The sequence below is a fragment of the Elephas maximus genome, chromosome 26 (genome assembly GCF_024166365.1).
Source record: "Elephas maximus indicus isolate mEleMax1 chromosome 26, mEleMax1 primary haplotype, whole genome shotgun sequence".
Taxonomy (NCBI): domain Eukaryota; kingdom Metazoa; phylum Chordata; class Mammalia; order Proboscidea; family Elephantidae; genus Elephas; species Elephas maximus.
In genome coordinates this window covers 45417717-45435793 of record NC_064844.1, presented here as the reverse complement: position 1 = coordinate 45435793, position 18077 = coordinate 45417717, and the positions used below count along the sequence as shown (strand labels likewise).

The window sequence follows — 18077 nt, the reverse complement described above, 5'->3', positions numbered from 1 at the left end:
TAGACACTGCTGGTGGGAATGTAAAATGGAAATCGATTTGGCACTTCCTTAAAAAGCTAGAAATAGGACTACCATACAATTCAGCAATCCCATTCCTTGGAATATATCCTAGAGAAATAAGAGCCTTCACCCAAACAGATATATGCGCACCCATGTTCACTGTAGCACTGTTTATAACAGCAAAAATACGGAAGCAACAGAGGTGCCCATCGATGGATGAATAGATAAATTATGGTATATTCACATAATGGAATAGTGCGCAACAATTAAGAACAACAATGAATCTGTGAAACATCTCATATAACATGGAGGAATCTGGAAGGCATTACGCTGAGTGAAATTAGTCAGTTGCCAAAGGACAAATATTGTATGAGACTACTATTAAAAGAACTCAAGAAAAAGTTTAAACAGAGAAGAAAATATCCTTTAAGGGTTATGAGGGTGGGGATGGAGGCAGAGGGGTATTCACTAATTAGATAGTAGACAAGAACTCTTTTAGGTGAAGGGAAAGATAACACACAATACAGGAGAGGTCAGCACAACTAAACTAAAAGCAAAGATGTTTCCTGTACAACCAAATGCTTTGAAGGCCACAGTAGCAGGGACAGGGGTCTGGGGACCAAGGTTTCAGGGGAAATCTAGGTCAACTGGCATAACAAAATGCATTAAGAAAACGTTCTGCATCCCATTTTGGTAAGTGGCGTCTGGGGTCTTCAGTGTTAGCAAGTGGCCATTTAAGGTGCATCAATTGGTGTCAACCCACCTGGACAAAAGGAGAATGAAGAACACCAAAAACATAAGGTAAAGATGAGCCCAAGAGAAAGAAAGGGCCACATAAACCAAGGACTACATCAGCCTGAGACCAGAAGAACTAGATGGTGCCAAGCTACCACCGATGACTGCCCTGACAGGGAACAAAACAGAGAATCCTTGATGGGGCAGAAGAACAGTGAGATACATACCTCAAATTCTCGTAAAAAGACCAGACCTAGTGGTCTGACTGAGGCTAGAGGGACCCCAGGGATCATGGTCCCTGGACCCTTTGTTAGCCCAAGACTGGAACCATTCCCGAAGCCAACTCTTCAGACAGGGATTGGACTAAACTATAAGACAGGAAATAATACTGGTGAGGAGTGAGCTTCTTGGCTCAAGCAGACACGAGACTATGCGGGCAACTCTTGCCTCGAGGCAACATGAGAAGGCAGAGGGGGGACAGGTGCTAGGTGAATGGACACAGGGAATACAGGGTGGAGAGGAAGACTGTGATGTCTCATTAGGGGGAGAGCAGCTAGGAGTACATAGCAAGGTGGGTATTAATTTTTGTATGAGAGACTGGCTTGACTTGTAAACTTTCACTTAAAGCACAATAAATTTAAAAAAAAAGTTAAGAAAAAGAAGAAAACCATAAAGACTCCGCAAACACACAATCAACAATAATGAAAGACATGAAAAGAAAATCCATAAACAAAAAGAACTCAGCACAGAAAATTTAGCAGAACAAAGAAACTATCAACATCACACACATGCACACAAAAATACAATAGAATGACAGCAGTAAACTCACACTTATCAATAATTACACTGAATGTAAATGGCCTAAATGAACCAGAAAAGAGACAGGAGTGGCAGTATGGACAAAAAAACATGATCCATATATATGCTGTCTATAAAAAGACAGAGCTTAGATACAAAACTCAAAGGCAGGAAAAAAATTTATCAAGCAAACAATTACCAAAAAAGAGCAGGAGTGGTAATATTAATCTCCAATAAAACAGGCTTAAAGCAAAATCCATCATGAAGGATAAGAAGCACAATAAATAATGATTAAAGGATCAATACACCAAGAGGTCATAACAATAGTGAATACATATGCATCCAATGACAGGGCTCCAAAATACATAAAACAAACTTTAACAGCATTGAAAAGAGAAATAGTCCCACAATAATAGCAGGAGACTTTAACGCACCACTTTCAGTGAAAGACAGAACATTTAGAAAGAAACTCATGGAAGACACAGAAGATCTAAATGCCACAATCAACCAACTAGATCTCACAGATGTATACAGAATAAAAAAAAAAAAAAACACCCAAAAGCAACAAAGTATACATTCTTTTCTAACGCACATGAAACATTCTTCACAATAGACCACATTTTAGGTGACAAAGCAAGACTTAACAATATCCAAAACATCGAAATAATACAAAGCACCTTCTCTGATCATAATGCCATCAAAGTAGAAATCAGTAACAGAAACAGCAAGGAAAACAATCAAATATGTGGGAACTGAACAGCACCTTGCTTAAAAACTACTGAGTAATAAAAGAAATCAAGATGGAATAAAAAATTCAAAGAATCAAATAAAAATGAAAACTCATCTTACCAAAACCTCTGGGACACAGCAAAAGCAGTGTTTAGGGGTCAACTGATAGCAATAAATGAACACATCAAAAAGAAACAGCCAAAATCAAAACATTAGCCCTGCAACTTAAACAAATAGAAATGTAACCCTAATACCTCGCAACATGTTTTCTCCTTTCCAAAACGGGGCGATTGAGAGCTTGACATAACTAATGCCATGATGATACTCTAAGTAACCTGTAAGTTTGTTTGTTTTTATTGTGCTTTAAGTGAAAGTTTACAGTTCAAGTTAGTTTCTCATACAAAAATTTATACACACATAGTTATGTGGCCTTAGTTGTTCTCCCTAAAATGTGACAGCACACTCCTCCTCCTGTGTCCATTCAACCAGCTCCTGTCCCTTTTTGCCTTCTCATCTCACCTCTGGACAGGAGCTGCCCATTTAGTCCCATGTAACTACTTGAGCTAAGAAGCATTCTCTCCACAACTATCATTTTATGTCTTATAGTCCAGTCTAATCTTTGTCTGAAGAGTTGGCTTCGGGGATGGTTTCAGTTCTGGGCTAACAGAGAGTCTGGGGGCCATGTCTTCCAGGGTCCCTCCAATCTCAGCCAAACCATTAAGTCTGCTCTTTTTACTAGAATTTGAGTTCTGCACCTTACTTTTCTCCTGCTCCATCAGGGACTCTCTGTTGTGTCTGTAAATTTTCTTTTAACTGTACCAGCTGCACTGGTCTCTTTCCCAAGGGCTGTGGGACCTCCTCGGCTTTTGTGGCCTTGGTCTCCCTCTTGGGAGATGGCCTTCAGCCTGCAAGACAGCAGCTAGTAAGGCTGCCTGGCGCTTTTGGTCTGTAACTTTCTTTCTTGCTCCTTATCTCGATCAGAATAAACTTGGCAGGCCAGTTCTACTAGCCTAGAGATTTTTATGCAAGATTTTTTTGCCTATTACAAACATAAAGATTAGAGTCCAGATGTCCAGCACGTGTATCTTTAGTTTAATAAAGAATTTTTTTGTAGTTGTTTTATGATATATACAACCGTCTGTGGGCTACGTGCTTGAAAACTCTAGGCAATCCTTGCCAAAATAATAGATAAGCTCTGATGTAGAAATTGCTTGTTGCGACTTCATAAAGACAGCCTGCACCGCTGCCAGACTTCCCGATGGTGTCACCTCCTAATAAACTTTCTCTCTCTTTCTGACTTGGAATACGTTTCATTGGTTTGACTGTTCCAGGACACAGACCCTCGTCAGGTAACAGAAAGACAACAGTAAAATAAGCCCTCGGGCACCAAAAGAAAGGAAATAATAAAAATTAGAGCAAATGAAATAGAGAACAGAAAAACAATAGAAGGAAATCAACACGATCAAAAGTTGGTTCTTTGAAAAGGTCAACAAAATCGACAAACCACTGACCAGGCTGAAAAAAGAAAAACAGGAGAGGAAGCAAATCACCCGAATAAGAAATGTGACAGGTGATATTACAACAGACGCAACTGAAATAAAAAGGGTCATAACAGGACATGATGAAAAATTGTACCCTAACAAATTTGAAAACCGAGAGGAAATTGACAAATTTCTAGAAACACACTACCTACCTAAAGTAACATAAACTGAGGTAGAAAAACTAAACAGATCCATAACAAAAGAGGAGACTGAAGAGATAATAAAAAAAAGACCACCCAACAGTAACAAAAAAACTCCCTGGCCTGGAGGGCTTCACTGGAGAATTCTACCAAACTTTCAGAGAAGAGCTAACACCAATATGACTCAAGCTATTTCAGAGCACAGAAAAAGAAGAAATACTCCCAAACTCATTCTATGAAGCCAGCATAACCCTGATACCAAAGGCAGGCAAAGACACCACAAAAAAAAAAAAAAAAAAAGCTACAAACCAATAACCCTCATGGACATAGACACAAAAATTCTCAAAAGTCTAGCCAATGAAATTCAGCATCGTATCAAAAAAATAATACATCACGACCAAGTGGGATTCATACCACGTATGCAGGGATGGTTCAACATTAGAAGATTTATCAGTGTAATCCACCATGTAAATAAAAGAATCACACGATCATATTAATCAACACAAAAAAGGCATTTGACAAAGTCTCCAATGCCCATTCCTGATAAAAAACTCTCAGCAAAATAGGAGCAGAAGGGAAATTCCTCAGAGTAATAAAGGGCATTTATACAAAACCAACAGCCAACCAATTCTAAATGGACAGGCTGAAAGCAAACCCCTTAAGAACAGGAACCAGATGTCAAATGGCATAATAAAGAAAATAAAATGGTCTATATCCCACTGGATGAGTAGCATCTGGGATCGTAAAAGCTTGCGAGTGGTCCCCCAAGACACATCTATTGGTCCTATCCCATCTGGAACCAAAGACAAAATATTAGCCCAAAGGACTAAAGGACCACATGAACCAGAGACTCCACCAGCCCGAGACCAGAAGAACTAGATGGTGCCTGGCTACCACCAACCACCACTCTGACTGCGATCACAACATAAAGTCCCAGACAGGATAGGACAAAAATGTAGAACAGAATCCAAATTCATGAAAAAAGACCAGACTTAATGGTCTGACAGAAACTGGAGGAAGCCCCAGGTCTATCGACCCCAGTCACTGCTAACTCAGAACTGCAACCACTCCCGAAGTCCACTTTTCAGACAAAGACTAGACGGTCATATAAAACAAAAAATAACACACGTGGGAAACATGCTTTTTAGTTTAATCAAATATACAAGACCAAATGGGCAGTTCCTGTCCAAAAGCGAGACAAGAATCAGGAAGACAGGAACTGGACAAATGGACACGAGGAAACAGGGTAGAAAGGCGGAACATGCTACCACATTGTGGGGATTGTAACCAGCGTCACAAAACAGTATGCGTATAAATTTTTGGATGAGAAATTAACTTGAGCTGTAAACTTTCATTTAAAGCATGATAAAATTTAAAATAAAGAGGTAAAGGATGTAAGTAAATATGTAGTTTACTAAGAAAAGAAACAAAAATGACCAAAGCATTTACAAAATCCACAAGGATTTAACAAAATTACAAAATGACTGATTCTCAGCCTTGTTCCAAAGTAAAGAAATGCAAATGAAATCAGGAGATACCATTTTCCCCTGTCAGATTAGATGCCTGGAAAAATTCAACTACCTGCCAGTTTGGGCAAGAGTGTGAGGGAATAAATCCATCAAGAGCAACTTGCACGGGGATGGGGCGGGGAGGGGGGAGGGAGGGCGGAAGGCAGTACAAATTAGTACAGCCTTTCAGGACAATTGAGTAATATCTAACAAAATTTTAAAATGCACATACCCTTTGCCTCATCAATTCCACTGCTAAGACTCTACCCGATGGGTATTTTCATAATGTAACCAAACCAAACCAAAAACCAAACCCATTACCGGCAAGTCAATTCCAACTCATAGCGACCCTATGGGACACAGTAGAATTACCCCATAGGGTTTCCAAAGAGCAGCTGGTGGATTTGAACTGCCGACCTTTTGGTTAGCATCCGAGTTCTTAACCACTGTGCCACCAGGGCTCCATATAATGTAGCAAAGACCTTTAATTGTAACAGCAAAACTCAACCAAAGAGTCCATTAACAGAACCAAAAAATACCAAACCCATTGCCGTTGATTCCCACTCATAGTGACCTTGTAGGACAGAGCAGAATTGCCCCATAGGGTTTCCAAGGCTATACATCTTTACAGAAGCTTACTGTTACATCTTTCTCCCTCAGGGCAGCTAGTGGGTTCCAACCACTGACCTTTTGCTTGGCAACTGAGCGCTTTAGCCACTGCACCATCAAAGCAAAACTCAAACTAATCAAAGAGTTCATCAATAGAGAAGTAGCTAAATTGGCACATGAGAATACTATGCAGCTACTTAAAAATACATATATGCTAGATCTATATGTACTGCAAGAGGAGGATCTCCAAGATACACATCAAATTTATAAAGTAGGATGCAAACTCCATGCTTAGTTTGATCAGTCATGTTTTAAAACTAAAATTATCCAAAAAAGAAAAAAAAAATAGATACATGCAGGTGTGTTTTCCTTCTTACCCAGAGAGGGAATCATTAAGAAGTTGTTCACGGTGGTTACTTTTAGGGGTAAGAGGATTTATGTTTTGTGCCTTTCTGTCCTGTTTATACTTTCGAACCTTACAAAAGTACAACGAGAAAAAAATAACCACAAGGGTTCTGACTGGATATTATGGCCCACTTACTGTTTTCTTCTTTTTACCTATTTGTAGTTAAGAACTAATAATTAATAAAAGAACAAGTCAGCTAAAATTGGCTTTTAGTTCAAGGTTTTGAAACAAAAACATAATAATACAATTTACCAATATCTTTAATCTTCGCTTCCAAAAGAATCTTTCAGCTATTAAATATTTGCATAAATCCATAAGGATTCATCATTGCACAGGGGCCACTATCTTAATAAAAAAGTATAGAGAAATTTCTCCACTGTTTCAAAGGAATATTTCCATTAAGCGAATAGTATGCTTCAATTAATTTTCACTATAAAAGCAAAAAAAAATTTTTTTTATAAAAGCAAAGATGAGTTTTAATGTTTTAAAAATGATTTTCAGATTGTAAAACAAAATTGAGTGTAATGTATCCTTAAAAGCATTTTTAATAGAAATGAATTGACAATAATTTTGATATCAACAGTAAAAACGGTAATAACTTATGAAGCTTCTGACCAATGTCATGGGGGGGGAGATATTAAGATTGGCAAAGCCAAGATCCACATCTCAGCCCCACCTAGTAAAACCCTGAACCAACAATAAAACCCAGTACTCTGAACTCTGGCACTATGACATGGCATGCCACACTCACCCCTTAAAAGTGGTGCTCTCAAAGCTGAGAAAGCTCAAATTTCATTTACTTCCAAGTCTAACCAAATCACTCCTCTCACTCCCTCTCCCATTACTTGCTCTTAGTGTCCCCTTTTCAGACAACTTTTTCTGTTTAAGACCTTTGTAGGAATCTAAAATGGGAAGACAAAACACCAAGGACTGGAGGCATTTCATGCCTCTTTGGAAAAGGTGCTTCACCCCAATGTCTGCTGGAATAAACTCTAGCTGTCAAAAAATTGTTTAAAATGTGGGAATATTTAATAAATGGCAGAATGTGCCTTTATTACTCTTCTGTAACCTAAATTTTCATAACATAAGCAGGGGGCTGCTAGAATCTTTTTTTGCATTGGAAACTAGTAATATTTAAAAGTCCCCAGCCAATTAGTAAGAGTGTCTTCTCCACAACTGGTAGGGAAATCAGTGTATACCAAAAGGTAATTTCAGGATGTCATTTTATATATAATATATTCAAGTTTTAACTTTGATAAGCATGTTCTATTAAGAAAGGGACACCTCAGTTAGATGGTGATCTATGAAAGCTTTCAACTGGAGAAAAAAATAATTTTCTCTAGTTAATAAGAAAAATTCACTTTCCTAGGTTCCTTTCCTTGTCTAGTCCTAGTCTTTTAAATCGTGAAAGGTCTACTTTCAAGATGTATACATTGGGAAGGATATCATAAAATAACTTACATTCTGAAAATTGCAAGGAAGCACAAAATGATTTAAAGAACCAAACACTTCCATATTTCTAAAACTGTACAAAATTTAGCGCCTACAAAAGAAAATAAGAATTTAATACCAATAACCTCATACTGATTCACTTATTTTATGGAATTCAATTTCACAATATTTTAAAGTATGAAACTTAGATTTTTAATTTCAATGTCTGCAAATTTATACAGAATATCCATTAAGTCTCTGTAAAAAATTATGAATTTTTTAAAATGCCAAACTCTAATTCTCTATGTCTAAAGGCAAAAGACAATGTTTCCAAAAAACTTATTTTTCTGTGTTTTTAAACCTCCCTTCTAATCACATAGTATGTAACAATGCATATAGAGTCATCAAAAAAGTCTGTCAGCTCTGTGTAGCTTCAATGTAAAAAAAAAAAAAAATTTTCCAAAGGATAAATCTAAGAGACAATCATATGGAGTAATCTCTCTAACAATTTTGAGGCAAGTACATTATAGTGTAGTCACCGCACTTCCTCTTGGTCTCCATACCTTGCCTAAGGACTCACTGTGCTTTCTCTTGCTTCCGTCCAGCTCGGCGAGAACATTATAATTCCAGCAGTAAGGAGTGGAAACAGCTAAATGACTACAATTCAAGTATACACGGAAAGAGGAATCTTATCTTGTGAAACAGTCCTGGTATCCGCATTGTGTTTTCTTATCAACAGTATTTCCTTTTTTCCTCCCCTCCAACCCTAAATCAACCCAAAGCAGTACAGAAACCTCTTCTGTTAAGTCAAGATTCATTCAGAACAAATTTTAGCCCAGTTCTAAATTGACCACACAAGATTTATGACCCCAGAAATATTAGAATTAAGGGGGAAATATTTCCTTTAAAAAAATATGGAAGGGGGAGCAAAAGTTAGTTTGTGGTTTTATTAAATTTATGGTTCAAATTTTACATTTACAAAAAGTAATAGGTAAGGCTAGACAAAGAAATAAAGGTCATCTGGATTGGCAAGGAAGAAGTAAAATTATCTCTATTTGCAGATGACATGATCTTATACACAGAAAACCCTAAGGAATCCTCCAGAAAACTACTGAAACTAATAGAAGAGTTTGGCAGAGTCTCAGGTTACAAGATAAACATACAAAAATCACTTGGATTCCTCTACATCAACAAAAAGAACATCGAAGGGGAAATCACCAAATCAATACCATTCACAGTAGCCCCCAAGAAGATAAAATACTTAGGAATAAATCTTACCAAAGATGTAAAAGACCTATACAAAGAAAACTACAAAGTACTAGTGCAAGAAACTAAAAGGGACCTACATAAGTGGAAAAACATACTTTGCTCATGGATAGGAAGACTTAACATAATAAAAATGTCTATTCCACCAAAAGCCATCTATATATACAATGCACTTCTGATCCAAATTCCAATGACATTTTTTAATGTGATGGAGAAACAAATCACCAACTTCACATGGAAGGGAAAGAAGCCCCAGATAAGTAAAGCATTACTGAAAAAGAAGAAGAAAGTGGGAGGCCTCACTCTACTTGATTTTAGAACATATTATACAGCCACAGTAGTCAAAACAGCCTGGTACTGGTACAACAACAGGCACATAGACCAGTGGAACAGGATTGAGAACCCAGATATAAATCCATCCACATATGAGCAGCTGATATTTGACAAAGGACCAGTGTCAGTTAATTGGGGAAAAGATAGTCTTTTTAACAAATGGTGCTGGCATAACTGGATATCCATTTGCAAAAAAATGAAACAGGACCCATACCTCACACCATGCACAAAAACTAACTCCAAGTGGATCAAAGACCTAAACATAAAGACTAAAACGATAAAGATCATGGGAGAAAAAATAGCGACAACGTTAGGAGCCCTAATACAAGGCATAAAGAGAATACAAAACGTTACCAAAAATGATGAAGAGAAACTGGGAGCTCCTAAAAATCAAACACCTATGCTCATCTAAAGACTTCACCAAAAGAGTAAAAAGACCACCTACAGACTGGGAAAAAATTTTCAGCTATGACATCTCTGACCAGTGCCTGATCTCTAAAATCTACATGCTTCTGTCAAAACTCAACCACAAAAAGACAAACAACCCAATCAAGAAGTGGGCAAAGGATATGAACACACACTTCACTAAAGAAGATATTCAGGCAGCTAACAGATACATGAGAAAATGCTCTCGATCATTAGCCATTAGAGAAATGCAAATTAAAACTACGATGAGATTCCATCTCACTCCAACAAGGCTGGCAGTAATCCAAAAAACACAAAATAATAAATGTTGGAGAGGCTGCGGAGAGATTGGAACTCTTATACACTGCTGGTGGGAATGTAAAATGGTACAACCACTTTGGAAATCTATCTGACGTTTTCTTAAAAAGTTAGAAATAGAACTACCATACAACCCAGAAATCCCGCTCTTCGGAATATACCCTAGAGAAATAAGAGCCTTTACACGAACAGATATATGCACACCCATGTTTACTGCAGCACTGTTTACAATAGCAAAAAGCTGGAAGCAACCAAGGTGTCCATCAACAGATGAATGGTTAAATAAATTATGGTATATTCACACAATGGAATACTACGCATCGATAAAGAACAGTGAGGAATCTGTGAAACATTTCATAACATGGAGGAACCTGGAAGGCATTATGCTGAGTGAAATTAGTCACATGCAAAATGACAAATATTGTATAAGACCACTATTATAAGATCTTGAGAAACAGTAAAAACTGAGAAGAACACATTCTTTTGTGGTTACGAGAGGGGGGAGGGAGGGAGGGTGGGAGAGGATTATTTACTGATTAGATAGTAGATAAGAACTACTTTAGGTGAAGGGAAGGACAATACTCAATACAGGGAAGGTCAGCTCAACTGGACTGGACCAAAAAGAAGTTTCCGGGATAAACTGAATGCTTCAAAGGTCAGCGGAGCAAGGGCGGGGGTTTGGGGACTATGGCTTAAGGGGACTTCTAAGTCAATTGGCAAAATAATTCTATTATGAAAACATTCTGCATCCCACTTTGAAGGGTGGCGTCTGGGGTCTTAAATGCTAACAAGCGGCCATCTAAGATGCATCAATTGATCTCAACCCACCTGGATCAAAGGAGAATGAAGAGCACCAAGGTCACGTGATAACTATGAGCCCAAGAGACTGAAAGGGCCACATGAACTAGAGACTTACATCATCCTGAGACCAGAAGAACTAGATGGTGCCCGGCCACAACCGATGCCTGCCCTGACAGGGAGCACAACAGAGAACCCCTGAGGGAGCAGGAGAACAGAGGGATGCAGACCCCAAATTCTCATAAAGAGACCAGACTTGATGGTCTGACTGAGACTAGAGGAATCCCGGCGGTCATGGTCCCCAAACCTTCTGTTGGCTCAGGACAGGAACCATTCCCGAAGACAACTCATCAGACATGGAAGGGACTGGACAATGGGTTGGAGAGAGATGCTGATGAAGAGTGAGCTACTTGTATCAGGTGGACACTTGAGACTGTGTTGGCATCTCCTGTCTGGAGGGGAGATGGGAGGGTAGAGAGGGTTAGAAACTGGCAAAACGGTCACGAAAGGAGAGACTGGAAGGGCTGACTCATTAGGGGGAGAGTAAATGGGAGTATGGAGTAAGGTGTATATAAGCTTATGTGTGACAGACTGACTTGATTTGTAAGCTTTCACTTAAAGCACAATAAAAATTATTAAAAAAAAAAAAAAAGTAATAGGTAAAATATCTTCCAAAAGTGGCCAAAAACCGAGTAGGACCTAACTTAGTATTAGCCTTTAAAAGTGTTTCGGGGGCTGGCAAGGGGGAGAGTGAACAAAATGCATACTGAGAGATACAGAAGTTAAATCATTTGTCTAGAAAAGAGAAAATGGCATGTGTGTGTCTGTTGCATCCTTAAACAGGCAATTTTGCTAAATGAGTTCCCCAAAAACTTTTTGTTAGACTCACACACCCCTGCCTTTTAGAAACAGTAAGTATAAATTCTTCATATTCTCCAGGAATTCATTTAAGGAAATTCAGAAACACAGTTCTTGTAAATTAACTTTGTAAACTCCATGAAGTGTTGTCATTTCCAGTCAAAAAACTGAATTTAATTTTTCTTTCAATTTCCAGATTCAAGATGCTAAGTTTGCTTTTCAGAAATAAGTATCTTCTTGTCATTCCAACCTACATCAGACCTGTGAGGCATGGAGCACCCTATAGATCATCATACTTTTCTTTCTCTCAAGATGAGTGAATAAAGACTTAACTGAAGATTATTCGTTTTTGCAAATATCAATTAGAAATAATAAAATTCTAATATTTTAAAAGGTCTAATTGTCCAGTACTAGAGAATAAGGCACATATAAAAAAAAATCCTAACATATTTTGATAGGGAATCTCTAATGGATATGAATCAATAAATGAAAATTTGGCATCAAATTTCAAAAGATGATCCAAAAGGAGAGTATGTGAAAATATAAATTAGTGCTACCTTTTAGAGAACAATATGACAATATCTATCAATATTTTAAATGGGCCAGCAGTTCCAACTATGGATATACCTGCAAAAGGATACCAAGAAATATAAACATATAATAAATGTAAATATACATACATATAAATATAATACATACATATACACACACACATACATTTATACACACACACAATAAGGATAATTTAACTAGAAGTCTCCATGATATCTAATAAATGCTTGATTTATCAGACTTTATTTTCTATACCTAATGAGAATAACTGAAATTTTCTAAAGAATTGGCCTAAATTAGTTCAAAGGTCTGGCACACACACTGAGAATTTGACACACAATCTCGCTGGCCTGGGCCACCTTAGCAGGAAAGCATTACAGACACAACATAAAGGTAAAAGCCTACCTTTAACTGTTTTCACAAATGTTTGTTTTTCTTTATTTGGATCTTTTTCATCTAGTAAAATCCCATGGAAAATACGTCCAAAAGTACCTAGGAAAAAAATTAATGAGATCGTAAAATTATAAAACTTTCTGGTACAACATAACTTAAACATAACAAGGGCATATGTGATAAACAACACTACTCTAGACCTAGTATAAAAAAGTCCAAATCCTTGGTTTTTAATGATGATGGCTAGAAGTTTTTTGTTGCTGTGAAATGTCTTAACTTGCTCTGAGAAATACTTTATCTAAACTATATAAGGAAACCCTGGTGGCGTAGTGGTTAAGGGCTACAGCTGCTAGCCAAAGGGTCGGCAGTTCGAATCCACCAGGCGCTCCTTGGAAACTCTATGGGGCAGTTCTACTCTGTCCTACAGGGTCGCTATGAGTCGGAATGGAGTAGACGGCACTGGGTTTATCCAAACTAATTATATGAGAATTCTTTCTGTATTATCCTAAATAAACTAGTGATAGAGCCAGGAGCACTGGAGCTCAGTAACGGGGTATCTGAGTTTCTAGGATTATCCCTGAGCAATGGTGAAAGAAGAAAAATGAACTCTTCTCTCTGTTGTTGCAGAGCTTTAAAGGGTAGCTTTAAGAGAAAGGCAAAGGGCACAAGTCCAAGATTCAGACAATCCTGGGTTCCGATCCTGGCTCTACTACTCACTACTTATAGGGTCTCAGGCAAGCTGCTTAGCCTCTCAGGTCAGCTTCCACATTGGCAATACGTGTTCCTAAACCTTATATAGTAGGAAGAGAAGCTATGACATTTTTGGGGGAAAAGGAGTAGCTAAACGTGAACTATGAAAATCCTTACTGGTATTATTTTGTAATGGCTAATAGAATGCTCCCTAATGAGCAGATGATCATTGAAAATTAATCTCATTTTACCATTTTTTTCTCAATGGAAACTTCTTCCTTTCCTTCACAATTTAAAAGACATGCTTGCAAAAAGTAAGTATCTTTAAACACTCCAGTCAGAGCTACTTATCCTGACAATCTGAGTGAAAAAATGCTCATAACTATGAGCTCTCCAAATGAACTGGACCACTTAAAAAAAAAAATGTTAATTGGCCACCGTGTTTTCTTTTCTGTAATCAACAGAATTTTAAAATAAACTACTCTGGGCCTGAAAATACAGCATAACTCACGTCCATCCAAAACATTCCAAACTGAATCATGGCAGGAGTAAAAAAGTAATTCTCTATTTAACGATTTAGAGAGTTCAATGAAATATTTTATTAATTTCCATTCTCTTTTTTCAGCTTCCCCTCAATCAATACCCTGAAATTCAAAAAAGAAAGCAAGGACCAAAGGGAAAAGGAAAAGAAGGGTACTAATATTTACTGAACACCTATTATGTGTGAGTGCACTTAATATACAGCATTTCATTTGATCTTGATAACTAATCTAAGAGCAGACATTATAGTCCAAATTCACACAAGAGGAAACCAGAACTTGAAGACGAGACATTTAGCGATTTCTCCAAGGTCACACAAACAATAAATCACGGGATTGGGATTTGAACTTGGGTCCAACTCCAAAACCCATGCAATGCTCCTGTTAAAACTCCCACACTGTCGGAGGGAAAACGACTTAGAATATTTCAAAGAGACTTGCTGGGTAGTGATAAGCTTAACTAAAAACTAAACATAATATGTACTTTAAAGCTAACAAACGCTAATATATATGCTTTTATATACTTGAAAGTTAAGAACTATGCCAAAGCTGTGTTAAGGCAAATTAAAGATCTAAAGAAAAGAAAAATAAAAATCAGTTTTGTAAATGAAATAAACTGTGCAGTGTTTTCCACAAGCAGGATCTTATCTTCTATCCTTATCTTAGAACAGACACAATAAGAGATGAAATTCTTAAAAATATTACAAACAAAAAAATTTTTATATAGTGGTAACATTATTAAATCTTCCTTGAAAAACTAATTTTGGGATAATACCTTCTTGGAGTACATCTTTTAGGGTTATCCTCTCCCTGGATATTGCTATATCCTTCACCTTGGCTTTGGCCTCCAAAAGAGTGACACTTCTCAGGTCGTTCTTCTCTATCCGCAAGGTAGGATAACCTGAGGAGCCAACAAAGCCAAACCAAGCAATATAAATACCCTTATTATGGCATCAGAGTCAACTATTCAATTAGAACCTCATGGCTTAAGTCACACAAATAAATGAATGTGGGATCATAAAAGGGAAAAGGCATTTACATGACTAAAGAGAGCTACCTATGAAGTTCATACTAATATTTTAAAGAAACACTCTCCAGCCTCCCACGATCTTACCTCAAAACATTAAAATGAGGAGTTAAAATGAGAAATCCTAAAAAATAATATTATAATTACAAACAGCTCAACTGGCTTTCAGCCAACTATTATGAAATTTAATTAAATCCCTCTTATGGGCAGCTCTTCAAAAAGATTGTCTAATATAATCTCATAACAATACAATTTTTCTAATGAAGAGATATTTGAAAAACACAAACTTTTCTAACAAAATATATGGCACTGTTTTTTCCCCCTTGCTCTTGTGTGTCTTTTGTTATTGAATGCTGAACACTTAGGGTAGAAGAACAGTAGAAAATAGGGCAAACAGTGTTCACACCCAGAAATGAGGACACCTCTTCTGACAAGTTGTCAGTGTTGGGGGTTAAGTCATTCTAGTCAGTAGCTGGGCTGAGTTCGGGTTTTGCTGCTGTTAGTTATATTTAGCACACCAGACTTCAAACTTCTCCAGTTGTGGACTGCTGCTACCCTGTGGAGCCTGGTGAGGAAGGCTTTTTCTCAACGTTTGTACTGCACCTTCAGCTTTCAGAAGTCCTTGCCTTCAGTACCCTTAAGGGGTCCTGCCCCCAGGCTCTTGCCTCTCTCCCCAGGGTAGATTGCTGCTGCTTGTTCCTCAGTGTGAAGTTCACGGTGAGGACAGGGGTTTCTCAGTTATCCTGGGCAAGCCCTATGCACCTGGATCTCAGGGATGAGTCCTTCTCAGTATTCATGTCCCCCTCCTCTGAGCCCACAGCTGTCAAACTCTGCCTTGTATCTATCGGAAATCTTGGTGGGAGAGTGTTTCCACATTGGTAGCAGATCACTCTGGACGCAACTAGTTACAGAAGCCACTGACAAGCGTGTATGCTATATTGGAGGCATGAAGAAACGTCACCACTGCAGGCTCTGTACTCTGCAAAATCACATTCTTAGAAGTCCTTTGATCTGTAAACTTCTCATCCAGAATCGGGACTTAAAAATAGATCTGTGCTTCAAAAGAGCTGCTGTTGGAGACTGGCAGGTGGTAAGCGAGGCACAGTCTGTTTGCGTGTTCAAAAGACACCAACCTGTGTGTCAAAAATATAACAATTATACCTAAAGACACTACGTACTTAGAGAATGTACCTAAGACCTATTAAGAAGAGAAATGTTTCATTCTCAAACAATAAAAATTTCTTTATTCCTGTTATTCATGGATCTTTTTCACCCAGTGACAAAAGGTACCTAAGAATATGCTTGCAAATGGAAAAAATAGGGGACAACTTTCTTCCAGTTTCATTTGTGAGTGAATTTTTATTGTCAATGTGGAAACATAATTAATATAAGTAAAAATGTTTTAGTGATCAATGTTCACCAGTTCAACTTTACAACAACTGTAAATTAATCTGTTTAAGATTTCTGGAAATGCCAAGATTTGAATTTTTTAAAAATAAGCAAATTTCTTCTTAATGATAACAAAAAAACTATAAATAAATGCATTTGCATTGAGTTTTTAAAAAGCAGTTTGTTTTTCGCACGTACAATAAATGAATTATCTCCTTACGGTAATATTTACCACTGAAAACAAGTAAATTTCTTATTGATGGCAACTAAAAATTTTTTTAAGAAATAAATGTGTTTCCATCAACTTTTTAAAAACAGGTTTTTTCACATATATATTAATTGAATTACCTACTTTCTTAAGATCATATCCACAATCAAGAATAGACTCTAATTGGCAAAGCTTGGCATCCAAAAATTAAAAGCAACGACGTACCTTTTCTGAACAGTCTAAACTCCTTTCATATCTATCATAAAAATCCCTGATGACAGAGATAAATATGTTTTTTCTTTTGTTGGTGGTAATGGTAGTTGCTGTTATGATGTCTCTTAAATTTCTTTTAATCTGAAGTGTTCCCTCCTTCCCTTTTCTTTCTGTCACCACCTTGCTGAAGAAACTGGGTCAATTAACCGGCATAAAGTCTGGTACCAACTTCTTTGAGTATCATTTAACATATTCCTCTATCCCCTGTATTTCCTGTAAACTGCAAGTCTGTTCTACAGCTTTGATTAATTCAAGTTAACATTTGGGGGGGGTAGGTACGCAAGAATACTTCATGGATGGTTCATCATATCCAAGGGTACAAAATATCTAATTGTACCACTTTCAGCGATGTTAAGTTTCATCAGTGGATTCAGGTGATGACAGCTTGATTCTTTCACTGTGGATTTCCCTGTTACCTTTTCTTTTTAGGGCTTTAATCATTGATGGTCTTTTCCTGAACAAAATATTTTATTGTTGTTGTTGGTACGTGCCGTTGAGTCGGTTCCAACTCATAGTGACCCTATGTACAACAGAACGAGAACCACTGTCTGGTCCTGGGCCATCCTCATAATCATTGCTATGTTTGAGCCCATTATTGCAGCCAGTGTGTCAATCCATCTCACTGGGGGTCTTCCTCTTTTTTGCTGACCCTCTACTTTACCAAGCACAATGTCCTTCTCCAGGGACTGGTCCCTCCTGATGACATGTCCAAAGTATGTGAGACACAATGTCATCATTCTTGCTTCTAAGGAGCATTCTGGTTTTGCTTCTTCCAAGACGGATTTGTGCATTCTTTTGGCAGTCCAAGGGTATAGTCAATATTCTTCGTCAACACTATAATTCAAAGGCGTCATTTCTTCTTTGGTCTTCCTTATTCACTGCCAGCTTCGCATACATGTAAGGTGACTGAAAACACCATGGCTTGGGTCAGGCACACCTTAGAAAAATTCCCTAAATATCGTATGACACTACTTACATGAAATATCTAGAATAGGCTCATGTGTAGAGACTAAAGCTTATTAGTGGTTACCAGGAACGGGAGGGGAGAGGAAAGGGTAGTCATTGTTTAGGAAGCACTGAACATCTGTTAATGATGATAGAAAATTTGGCAACAGATACTGGTGATGGTTA

At 37.6% G+C, this 18077-nt stretch overlaps 1 protein-coding gene across 3 annotated transcripts in view; it reads right to left on the bottom strand.

The window, feature by feature from the left end:
* Positions 1–18077, bottom strand: part of RYK (receptor like tyrosine kinase) — a 162873-nt gene that overhangs the window by 59740 nt on the left and 85056 nt on the right. For 2 of the 3 annotated variants that reach the window (XM_049870598.1, XM_049870600.1), the window contains exons 8-9: positions 14825–14959; positions 12833–12919 (exon numbers count right to left, since the gene is read on the bottom strand). In XM_049870598.1, the coding sequence (XP_049726555.1) occupies positions 12833–12919; positions 14825–14959 (222 nt within the window). The remainder of the gene's footprint in view (positions 1–12832; positions 12920–14824; positions 14960–18077) is intronic. The other variant, XM_049870599.1, reaches the window with a different exon arrangement.